Source organism: Salvelinus fontinalis, chromosome 21 (assembly GCF_029448725.1).
Source record: "Salvelinus fontinalis isolate EN_2023a chromosome 21, ASM2944872v1, whole genome shotgun sequence".
Lineage (NCBI taxonomy): Eukaryota > Metazoa > Chordata > Actinopteri > Salmoniformes > Salmonidae > Salvelinus > Salvelinus fontinalis.
The window spans coordinates 7,009,187-7,021,043 of record NC_074685.1 but is presented as its reverse complement, the minus strand read 5'-3'; the positions used below and the strand labels follow the sequence as shown (position 1 = coordinate 7,021,043).

The 11,857-nt window shown below is 46.3% G+C and overlaps 1 protein-coding gene across 4 annotated transcripts in view; it reads left to right on the top strand.

Annotated features, from left to right (window-relative positions):
• The window catches only part of LOC129818108 (electrogenic sodium bicarbonate cotransporter 4-like), a 49,536-nt gene extending 39,964 nt beyond the window's left edge, over positions 1-9,572 (top strand). The window contains exons 17-29 of one of the 4 annotated variants that reach the window (XR_008753906.1): positions 5-63; positions 311-502; positions 1,000-1,113; positions 1,395-1,508; positions 2,471-2,632; positions 2,874-3,052; positions 5,463-5,535; positions 5,625-5,693; positions 5,761-5,934; positions 6,064-6,237; positions 6,786-6,894; positions 7,255-7,307; positions 9,450-9,572. Coding sequence is in view for 3 of the 4 variants with exons in the window: in XM_055873680.1 (XP_055729655.1) it covers positions 5-63; positions 311-502; positions 1,000-1,113; positions 1,395-1,508; positions 2,471-2,632; positions 2,874-3,052; positions 5,463-5,535; positions 5,625-5,693; positions 5,761-5,934; positions 6,064-6,237; positions 6,786-6,894; positions 7,255-7,256 (1,421 nt within the window). In the remaining variant the exon portion in view is untranslated. Of the gene's footprint in view, positions 1-4; positions 64-310; positions 503-999; positions 1,114-1,394; positions 1,509-2,470; positions 2,633-2,873; positions 3,053-5,462; positions 5,536-5,624; positions 5,694-5,760; positions 5,935-6,063; positions 6,238-6,379; positions 6,895-7,254 lie in introns of those variants that run through there. The other 3 variants (XM_055873681.1, XM_055873680.1, XM_055873682.1) reach the window with 3 other exon arrangements.
• Positions 9,573-11,857: the final 2,285 nt, after the last annotated feature.

Genomic DNA, 11,857 nt, shown 5'->3' with positions numbered 1-11,857 from the left:
ACAGCCACTGCAATGGGTTTGAATGTTTCAGTTCCACTAGCGGACGATAACATGACTGATTTGGTAAGTGGCTTGGGAACTAACAATCTACAGGGACAGTCTGCATGTGGTCCAAATAGACTTAACATAGTAGGACTTAGTAGTCACAGGACTTAGTGGCAGGTCTCTACACTAGCAGCCCTGTGCTGTCTGTTCACTTCCATGTCCGCACTACTCTGTATTCTCTCTTCTCTTGTTATTCTACTCTGTCTCTCTATCTCTCTATTCTCTCCACCCCACCCCTCACCCCCCCCCCCTCCCGTCTCTGTAGTATAACATAACAGGTCTGGACTGGAGTCAGCTGAGTAAGAAGGAGTGTGTGAAGTATGGCGGCGCCCTGTTGGGAAACACCTGTAAGTACGTCCCTGACCTGGCCCTCATGTCCTTCATCCTGTTCTTCGGGACCTACTCCATGACCGTCTCACTCAAGAAGTTCAAGACCAGCCGCTACTTCCCCACCAAGGTGAGACACAGAGGGACATAGAACATGAGACATGGGATGCAGGGGACAGAGGACATAGGGGGACATGGGGGGCAGAGGACATATGGGGACAGAGGACACAGGGGGCATATGGGACAGAGGACATAGGGGGACAGAGGACATAGGGGGACAGAGGACATATGGGGACAGAGGACACAGGGGGCATATGGGACAGAGGACATAGGGGGACAGAGGACATAGGGGGACATGGGGGGCAGAGGACATAGGGGGACAGAGGACACAGGAGGCATACGGGACAGAGGACACAGGGGTACATAGGAGACATGGGACTTGGGGAAACAGGGACACAGGGGACAGAGGACACGGGGACAGAAGACACAGGGGGACCTTTATGTTTTTTGAGTAATAGGTTGGAAGTTTAAACTTAACTTCTTCCCTTTTCTTGGCTGCCAACTCCCCCCTCTCCCTTACGCCCCGCCCACCTCCCCATGCCCCTCCTCTTCCTGTCTGTGCTCCAGTGCCGCTCCCTGATTGGTGATTTCTCGATCATCATCTCAATCCTGGTATTCTGTGGGATAGACTACCTGTTAGGGCTGGAGACGCCCAAACTGCACGTGCCCACTGAAATCAAGGTCCTCTCGTCCCCTCATCCCTCGCTCCATCTCTCCCTCTCTCGTTTTTCCTATTTTTCTCCCTCTTTATCTCTTCCTTCTTCCTGAAATGATTAGGAATAAAACATCACTTGAGTGATATTGAGACATTAACATACTGACACTTTCTTCTCCGTTTTATTTCATCTCTCTTTCCTGGTTGTGTATTTGTTTTGTACCTTTGTCTCTCCATCTCTACCACCCCTCTGTTCATCTGTCTGTTTCCCTTTTTGTTTCTTGTCTGTCTGTGTGGGCGGGCCTAGCTGAGGAAGCTGATCAGTGATTTCTCCATCTTCATGTCAATCATGACGTTTGTGGGTCTGGATATGCTTGTAGGGCTGGACACACCCAAACTAATCGTACCCACAGAGTTTAAGGTATTTCTAACCATTAACCCAATATGTGTGTGTGATTCACAGATGCATGCATTCTGTAATTCAATCTCTGTTTGTAGGTGTATGTGTGTGAGTTGCATGTGTCTTTTTGTCAGATTTAGTGATGCACCTAGTTTTGATTTGACTGTGTAAACTGCATGGTTGATGTGCATGTGTTTAGCACCACACAGGGCTCAGTTAAAGAAATTCCATTTTAATTGGCACATGCGTCATAAACAACAGGTGTAGACTGACAGTAAAATGCTTACTTATGGGTCCTTTTCCAACAATTAAAGATAAAGATATATATTTTTAAATATAAATAGTGGCACGAGGAATACATAGTGAATAGCTAATAACAATAATAAGTCAAAATAAGATGGCAGGGAGCTCAGCCCCAGTGATGCAGCTGTACAACTTTATGAGGATCTTGGGGCCCATGACAAATATTTTCAGCCTCCTGAGAGGGAAGAGGCGCTGCCATGGCCTCTTTACAACTGTGTGGGTGTGTGTGGCCCATTTTAATTCCTTAATGATGTGGACACCGAGGATCTTGAAGCTCTCGGCCCACTCTACTACAGCCCCATCGATCTGGATGGGGGCGTGCTCGGTCCTCCGTTTCCTGTAGTCCACGATCAGCTCCTTTGTCATGCTGACATTGAGGGAGAGGTTGTTGTCCCTATAGGCTGCCTCATCGTTGTCGGTGATCAGTTCTACCACCGTCGTGTCAACAAACGGTGCTGAAGTCATGCGCAGCCACATAGTCGAGGGTGAACAGGGAGTACAGGAGCGGACTAAGCACACACCCCTGAGGGACCCCCATGTTGATGGTGGATGTGGTGGATGTGTTGGGAGTGGCCCATCAGGAAGTCCGGGAAACAGTTGCATAGGCGTCGTTCAGTCCCAGGGTCCTGACTTTAGTGATGAGCTTGCAGGGTGAATAAAGGTGTGTGTGTGTGTTGTAGCCGACGCGTCCAGACCGTGGCTGGTTGGTGATGCCGTTTGGTAAGAACCCGTGGTGGGTGTACGTGGCCAGCGCTGTCCCTGCTCTCCTGGTCACCATCCTCATCTTCATGGACCAACAGATCAGCGCTGTCATCGTCAACCGCAAAGAGAACAAACTCAAGGTACAGTATGACCGCAATTATAACACAACAGAACACAGAAAAATACTTACTTACTTAGGCCTGTCGCTCCCCAACTCCATCGTTATGAGTCTTCTAAAAAAAATATTAACATAATGTCAATCTAAACACAACCATTCAACAACCATTCTATACCCATAAACACAACAGCAAAACAGACAAACTGCAGATAAAAAACTCTTGAACGTTACCTCCCCCCACCTTTTCTCTCCCCCTCCAACAGAAAGGTTGTGGGTACCATCTGGACCTGTTCTGGGTGGGTATTCTGATGGCAGTGTGTTCCTTCCTGGGCCTGCCCTGGTACGTGGCTGCCACTGTCATCTCCATCGCCCACATCGACTCTCTGAAGATGGAGAGTGAGTCCAGCGCCCCAGGAGAGCAGCCCCAGTTCCTGGGAGTCAGGTAAGGAGAGGTTGGGGGAGGGGTTAGGGGTGTGAGTGAGTGAGTGTGTGGGAGCTTAACATTGTTGTCATGTATCGCTCACCAGGTGCCCTTAGAGTTCCTCAATGAGCCTGACACCTTGATAAGCTAATTTCCTGACAATGGCTCACCGCGCTTTGTACTTGGCGACTTCAACCTTCCAACTCTTTCTTTCCCGTTCCTCTCCTCTTTTTACCTCACCCTTTCCCAGTCCTTTCCCACTCACAAGTCAGGCTGTTTGCCTACTAATCTCACTGCCACCCCCCTCCAGGTCTCTGATCACTACTTTGTTTACTTTTCTGTCTCCCTCTCCTCCAACCCTAGCCACTCAGACTCTACGCAGATGCAGATGAGGTAGACTCCCAATTAATCAGAATATTGCTGGTCTGCAGTGGTGTAAAGTACTTAAGTAAAAATACTTTAAAGTACTAGTTAAGTCGTTTTTGGGGGTATCTGTACTTTACTTTACTATTTATATTTTTTTACAACTTTTACATCGCTACTGCATCTGATCTGGCGGACTCACTAAACACAAATGCTTCATTTGTAAAATATGTCTTAGTGTTGGGATGTGCCCCTGGCTATCCATACATTTAAAAAACAATAACATTATTGTCACGTTCCTGACCTTATTTGCCTTTGTTTTACTTTGTTTCGTTGGTCAGGACGTGAGCTGGGTGGGTAGTCTATGTTATGTGTTTCTATGTTGGGTTGAATGTGTTGCCTGATATGGTTCTCAATTAGAGGCAGGTGTTTGATGTTTCCTCTGATTGAGAACCATATTAAGGTAGGCTGTTCTCACTGTTTGTTTGTGGGTGATTGTTCTTGTGTCTGTTTGCACCATACGGGACTGTTTCGTTTGTTCGTTCGTTTGGCTAGTCTTACCTGTTCGTGCGTTCTTCGTGTTTATGTAAGTTCTCAAGTTCAGGTCTGTCTACGTCGTTTTGTTGTTTTGTAATTTTCCAAGTGTTTTTCGTGTTCGTCTTGTCTTCAATAAATATCAATTATGTCTGCATACAACGCTGCGTTTTGGTCCGACCCTTACTCCTCCTCCTCATCCGAGGAGGAGGCATTAGACAGCCGTTACAATTATGTCATCTGGTTTGCTTAATAAAAGGAATTTGGAATGATTTATACTTCTACTTTTGATACTTAGTATATTTTAGCAATTATAATTATTTGTAACTTTACTTTTACTCAAGTATCACAATTGGATACTTTTCCCACCACTGCCCAGATGGTCATGCGCCATCCCAATCTTTGCTTTCTCTCTTACACTACTCTCTTCTCTTCTATCCTATTATCTCTCCCTTCTGCTAAATCATTCTCCCTCCTGTCTCCTGATTCTGCCTCTTCGACCCTACTCTCCTCCCTTACCGCATCCTATGACTTGCATTGTTCCCTTTCCTCCCGGCCGGCTTGGCCCTCCCATCATGCTCTGAGCTTACAGAAGAGGGCTGCGGGCAGCGGAGCAAAAACGGAGGAAAACTAAACTTCCGTAGGACCTATCATCCTTTCACAATGCCAAGCGTCACCTGGAGTGGTGTAAAGCCTGCCAACATTGGACTCTGGAGTAGTGGAGCGCGTTCTCTGGAGTAATGAATCACGCTTTACCATCTGGCAGTCTGACGGACAAATCTGGGATTGGCAAATGCCAGGAGAACGCCACCTCCCCCAATGCATAGTGACACATAGTTTCCACTAATCCAGAGTCCAATGGTGGTGAGCTTTACACCACTCCAGCCAACATTTGGTATTGCGCATGGTGATCTTTGGCTTGTGTGCGGCTACTCGGCCATGGAAATCCATTTCATGAAGCTTCTGATGAACAGTTATTTTGCTGATGTTGCTTCCTGTTACGTGCCTCCTAACGGAGGCAGGTGCAGGAATCAGGAGCAGGACAGCAAGGAAATCCCAGTGGCAAAAATGTTTATTGAGCAGTCCCAACTCAACTACAACATGGAACTGAAAACACGCCCAAACGAGGTTGCCACACACACAGGGAAGAAAGCGCTACACATGGAGGAGAAACCTCTACTCCTAAACTCAAATACCAAATGGCATAACAGCCGTAAGAAAATAAACCCAATGGTGCAGACACGCATCCCTACAAACGTAACCACAGAAAACAATCCCGCACAAAGACTAACAGGCAGCGGAGGTAAATATACCCACCGGAATCAACTAATAAGACACAGGTGTAAACAATACAGACAGACACAAACGAAAAGGAAAAATGGATCGGTAGCAGCTAGTAGGCCGGCTGTCCACATACTTTGTATATATAGTGTATCTTAAGATGAATGCACTAACTGTAAGTCGCTCTGGATAAAAGCATCTGCTAAATGACTAAAATGTCAAATCTAAATGTGTGTGTGTCTGTGTGGTACAGGGAACAGAGGTTGACGGGTATTCTGGTGTTTGTCCTAAATGGAGTCTCCATCTTCCTGGCTCCTGTCCTGCAGGTGAGTCAGTGAGAGAATGGGCCTCCCCGTCACATGCAGTGAGTGGTGTTGTGGAGGATTGTGTTAACCGGTATATTGTGTTCCCCCAGTACATCCCCATGCCTGTTCTCTACGGTGTCTTCCTTTACATGGGAGTGGCCTCACTTGCTGGAATACAGGTACATTTCACGTGTGTGTGTGTGTGTGTGTATGTGTTTACTCACCCTCCTCCTCTTTCCTTCCTAGTTCTGGGAACGTATAAAGCTGTACCTGATGCCAGCCAAGCACCAGCCAGACTTCTCCTTCCTGCGTCATGTTCCTCTGAGGAGGGTTCACCTGTTCACCCTGGTCCAGATCATCTGCCTGGCTGTCCTCTGGATCCTCAAGTCTACTGTCGCTGCCATCATCTTCCCTGTCATGGTGAGAGCTGTGTGTGTGTGTGTGTGTGTGTGTGTGTGTGTGTGTGTGTGTGTGTGTGTGTGTGTGTGTGTGTGTGTGTGTGTGTGTGCGTGTGTTGCATCGATTGATAGGGATAACCTCTGTGTGTAGATCCTGGGTCTGATGGTGGTGCGTAAGATGATGGACCTGATGTTCTCTCAACACGACCTGGCCTGGCTGGACGACATCCTGCCGGAGAAAGACAAGAAGAAGGAGAAAGGGGGGAAGAAAAAGAAAGACAACAAAAAGACCAAAGCAGCAGCAGAGACAGAGAGCGACGAGGAGGTAAGAGATGAGGACTAGCAGAAACACACACACACAGTATCAGGCTGACAGTGGGAGTGTGTTGTGGTGTGTAGGACTGGCTCTATCTGTTGTGTTGTGTGTTATCTCTGACTAATACGTTTCTCCTTTCTCTGTCCCACAGTGTTGCTGAAAAGGCACTGTATAACACTTACTACTGTCTGTCTGGACGTCTGTCTGTCTGTCTGTCTGTCTGTCTGTCTGTCTGTCTGTCTGTCTGTCTGTCTGTCTGTCTTGATGTCTTTCTCCTTCCAACTTTCACCTGCATGGTTAAATCCTCTCTGTGTAGTATGTAAGCATTTAATTGCACCGTTGACTGTTTACGCTGTATCCTGTGTATATAATGAATAAACTTTGATTTGATGATTGTGATGTTTTGCTTCGATTTAAGCATACAGATTGTGTGAGCGTGTGCGTTCATGTCCGCGTATATTTGGGGCATCATCCCTCATGCCTCTGTTGAGCCACTCCACTGAGGATTCCTCCTGCATGCTGATTGGTTCCCCCCGGTTCCCCCCTCTGTCACTCAGCCCGAGACTCCCCTCCCTCCTCCAGTGAAGATACTCATGGACACCATAGACCTGCCTAAAGACCCTGATCCCTCTGTAACCCCACCCACCCAGCCCCCCGTCTCTGACTGTGAGTAAACCTCTCTTTTGAGATTGACCAAAGGAGTGTGAACTGTTATTTGTATTACTGTGATGTCATTGTTGTGCGACAGTATGTTATGATGTTGTGAGACACTGAAGGTTTTATTCTTTTTTTGTCTTCCTTCTCTCCTACCTCACCTGATTCTGCCATTCAACCCTTCCAATCTCTGTGTGTGTGTGCGCGTGTGCGTGCGTGTATGTGCGTGTATGTATGCATATGTACGTGTGTTTGCTTATGTACGTGTGTGTGTGTGTGTGTGTGTGTGTGTGTGTGTGTGTGTGTGTGTGTGTGTGTGTGTGTGTGTGTGTGTGTGTGTGTGTGTGTGTGTGTGTGTGTGTGTGTGTACAGGAGAAGAACGTTTACTCTAGTGTGAATCCTGATGACAGTGAGCTGGACCGCAGGTACTGTGTGCTCAAACTGCACGTCCCCTACAGTGACCTGATACAACCTGCAATCACACACACCGACTGAGGAGTACACTGCCAGCAGGACCACAACTACGACTACTGACGCACGCACGCACGCACACACGTACTATGCTGACACATTTCACTTGAAGGATTTCCGTTGTACAACTGACTAGGTATCCCTCTTTCCCTTTCCCTTCTGTACAATTACTGACACATGCTAGGGACCATTTAGCAAATTTCCATTCACTATTAGCATTCTTTAGCACTGTTGTCACCTAAACACTTTATACACATTGAATTTCATATAAATATATACAAATATTCCATAAACTGTAGATATGAAGTGATATTTAACATGTAAACATATGTCTATTAGATTCAGTTGGATAGTAGTTATTGTATTATAAGTGTGTTATGCAACACCTCTACTCTTAAACATTGAACAAATCACTGTAGTGTCTGGTAGACATACCCAGACACATGGATCACATGCCATTCTGAACCTTAAGTCTACTGTCCGAAGCTGTTGGAGCATAAATCGCAGTGTGTGGACTGAGTCTTCTTTTCGTTCAACATATTCTCTGAGCTCCAGCACCTACTCAAAGCCACTGGATGTTGTATGTGTAATGTTTTTCTCTGCTATACTTTGGCCCTACTGTAGATGTGTTTGTGAGGGCAGACTGACAGTTGTTCAAATACCACAGCCCATGTACCTGAAAGCAATGCAGAAGTAGTTTTTGTGTGTTTGTTTGTTTTGATGATGTCTTCCATGTGTTATTTATTCACCGTGTGCTGTGTGGTTTGTGGCAGCAACCTCTGTTGTACTAATGTAAAGACGCCTCTGAAGCCACAGTTGGCGAAGGAAGAGTTGTAATGTTCTAGTAATACAATATTATTATTATTGAAAAAAAATTGTATTTCACCCCCTTTTTCTCCCCAATTTCGTGATATCCAATTGCGATCCAATTACGATCTTGTCTCATCGCTGCAACTCTCCAAAGGGCTTGGTAGAGGCGAAGGTCGAGTCATGCGTCCTCCGAAACATGACCCGTCAATCCGCGCTTCTAAACACCCGCCGTTTAACCCGGAAGCCAACTGCACCAATGTGTCGGAGGAAACACCATTCAACTGACGACCGAGGTCAGCCTGCAGGCGCCCGGCCTGCCACAAGGAGTCGCTAGAGCGCGATGAGCCTAGTAAAACCCCCCGGCCAAACTCTCCCCTAATCCGGACGATGCTGGGCCAATTGTGCACCTCTGTATAGGACTCCTGTTCACAGCTGGTTGTGACACAGCCTGGGATCAAACCCGGGTCTGTAGTGATGCCTCAAGCACTGCGATGCAGTGCCTTAGACCACTGTGCCACTCGGTAGGCAGTAATACAATATAATATAATGTTATTCTGACATCTCTCCCTTGTCAGTCCCAGCTGGTTTGTCAGCCACTGCTCTCGCAAGACAAGTGCATTCTGGACCCATGTGTTTGTCTGGGACAATCAATGTTTGTCTGAGAAATATGGAAATAGGTATTTGATTACCGGTACATATAGGTCATGAACCTGCTGCAGTACAGTAGGTCTAGTCTGTCTCACCTCACCCTCCTTCACCTCACCTCACCCCCCTTCACCTCACCTCATCTCACTCTGTTTCACCTCACCTCACCCCCCTTCACCTCACCCCGTTTCACCTCACCTCACCCCCCTTCACCTCACCTCACCCGCCTTCACCTCACCTCACCCGCCTTCACCTCACCTCACCCGCCTTCACCTCACCTCACCCGCCTTCACCTCACCCCCTTCACCTCACCCCCTTCACCTCATACCCAACCCAATCCGTTTACTTTTTGTCACCGTTCAAAGTCACATCCTTCTCCAAATCTTTCTAACTACCCCATAACCTTCTTCTCCCGCTCTGTGTGTGTCTGTATGCACGCACGTGTCTGTTTTCCCCTTTGTAGTAAGGTGTGCTCTTGCTCTTGTCAGTTAACACATTCTTGTCTGCATTGCTGTTCAGGGAGTATGTTTGAGAAGTGTGAAACTATGTTTGTTTGTGCTCACGAGACTGATTGCCTGTGCTCGTGACAGTGCATGTGTGTGTGTAACCTGGGCTGTTCCACCTGACTGTTCCTCCCTCAGAATTACTCTGCACCTGAAGATCTGCCCCCCCCTCACCTGCCCACTCCCAGGTGAGCCTTACCCCCGGATCATCATCACGCCCTCCTGTTTCCCAGTTTGACATCCAGGTGGAGTCTGAATACAAGGAGTCTGACCTCGACCCACTGGGTCACGACCTTTACCCCAGCATTAACCCCTGCCCTCTGAATGGCCGCTACCTGACCTCTAAGACTCAACGAGACCAGTACCAATACAAAAACTCTCACTCTCATCCCTATGGTGTAGGCAGCGAAACCTTGCTGTAGGTTGACAGCACATAGACACACAGACACATATAACCAGTTGCGCAATCCTCAAAACTATACAAGACTACAGTTTCTCTCCAGTTTATATTAATAAGATTTGCCTTTTAACCCGAGGTACCTGCCAGTTATTATAAGAAGACAGACAAAGTATAACTTTTATATATTCAGTACCCTTGCCCATTACACCGATTTAGTACATCAACAAAAAATAAACAACAAAAAATATATTAATTACTTGATTGCAAATGTATCTGTACAATTATAAAAAAAAGAAGAAAAAATATAGAAATATAGAAATGTGAGCGTTGTGATAATAATGGTTTAACTGATGACTGATGTATGGTCCCGTGTGGCTCAGTTGGTTGTGGGTTCAATTCCCACGGGGGGACCAGGGTTCAATTCCCACGGGGGGACCAGGATGAATATGTATGAACTTTCCAATTTGTAAGTCGCTCTGGATAAGAGCGTCTGCTAAATGACGTAAATGTAATGTACTGTTTATTGCATTTATTCGGTATTTTGTTTTCAGTGCATTCACCTTTATGAATATATGTGTATAAATGAGTGTTGGATAAAGTGAGATACTAATATCAGAGTGTACTTACATTGGATTGTAAAGATTTACAAATGCATGTTAATAAAATAGTATTAAAAAACCTTGTAGTCTAAAGTTCGTGTGAAATCTTTTATCCTGGAGCATTTATCCTTTAACATGTAAACAACCTAACTTCATGTTTTTCAGGAATAAAAAACAACCTTTTAACTGGCATACAAGAAAAGATCATTCAAATTCTTTAAAAAGTTGATTCCTGGACTTCCTGACAGGCCGACCCCAGGTGGTGACCCCAGGTGGTGAGGGTAGGCAACATCACCTCCACCAGGCTGTCCCTTAACACTGGGGCCCCATAGGGGTGTGTGCTTAGTCCCCTCCTGTACTTCCTGTTCACCCACGACTGTGTGGCCACAAACGACTCCAACATTATTATCAAGTTCGCTGACAATAAGACGGGGGTAGGCCTGATCACCGGCGATGATGAGTCAGCCTACGGGGAGGAGGTCGGTGACCTGGCAGTGAGGTGCCGGAGCAACAACCTCTCCCTCAATGTCAGCAAGACCAAGGAGGTGATCGTGGACTACAGGAATTGGGGAGGGCGAGCACGCCCCCATCCACATTGACGGGGCGGCAGTGGAGCAGATAGACAGCTTCAAGTTCCTTGGTGTCCAAATAACTAAAGACTTAAAATGGTCCAAACACACATGCTCAGTCATGAAGAAGGCGCGACAGTGCTTTGGCATGGGCCCTTAAATCCTGAAAAGGTTCTACCATTGAGAGCATATTGATTGGCTATATCACTGCTTGGTTTGCCAATAGCACCGCCCTCGATAGCATGGCACTACAGATGGTTTTGTGGACAGCCCAGTACATCACTGGGGCAGAGCTCCCTGCCATCCAAGACCTCTATATCAGACAGTGTAAAAAGAAGGCCTGGAAAATGGTCAATCACCCCAACCACTCAAGCCATAGACTATTTTCTCTGCTGCCGCATGACAAGAGAAGTCTGACACCAACAGGCTCTTGAACAGCTTCTATCCCCAAGCAATACAACTGATATATAGCTAACAAAATAGCTACACGGACCAAGTTATATCTTGTATCTTTATGGACCTTTTATTTCAGTACTTGCACTGTCTCTATACACTCACAGGGCCCTACTCACTCCATCATTTGCTCACTCACACATAATATGCACATACATTTATACCGACTCTACACACCTGCACACCCACTCACATGCAAGCTGCTGCTACTCTGACTATCTTATATCCTGTTGCCTAGTTCCCTTACCCCTATACATATCTACCTCCATCAGTCCAGTATCCCTGCACATGTAAATATGGTATTGGAACTGACTTTCTAAATATTTCCTGGATATAGTATGCTTAATTACTTTATGTATATTTCATTATGATTATTTCATTGTTGAGTTTTGAGTTTGCAAGAAAGGCATTTCATTGTACTTGTGCATGTGGCATTAAAACTTGAGCTCTGTGAAACATTCATAGCGATGGGGGCAGACTTTTTGATCAAGAGAGACCTTTAGAAAATATGCACATTTTCTATAA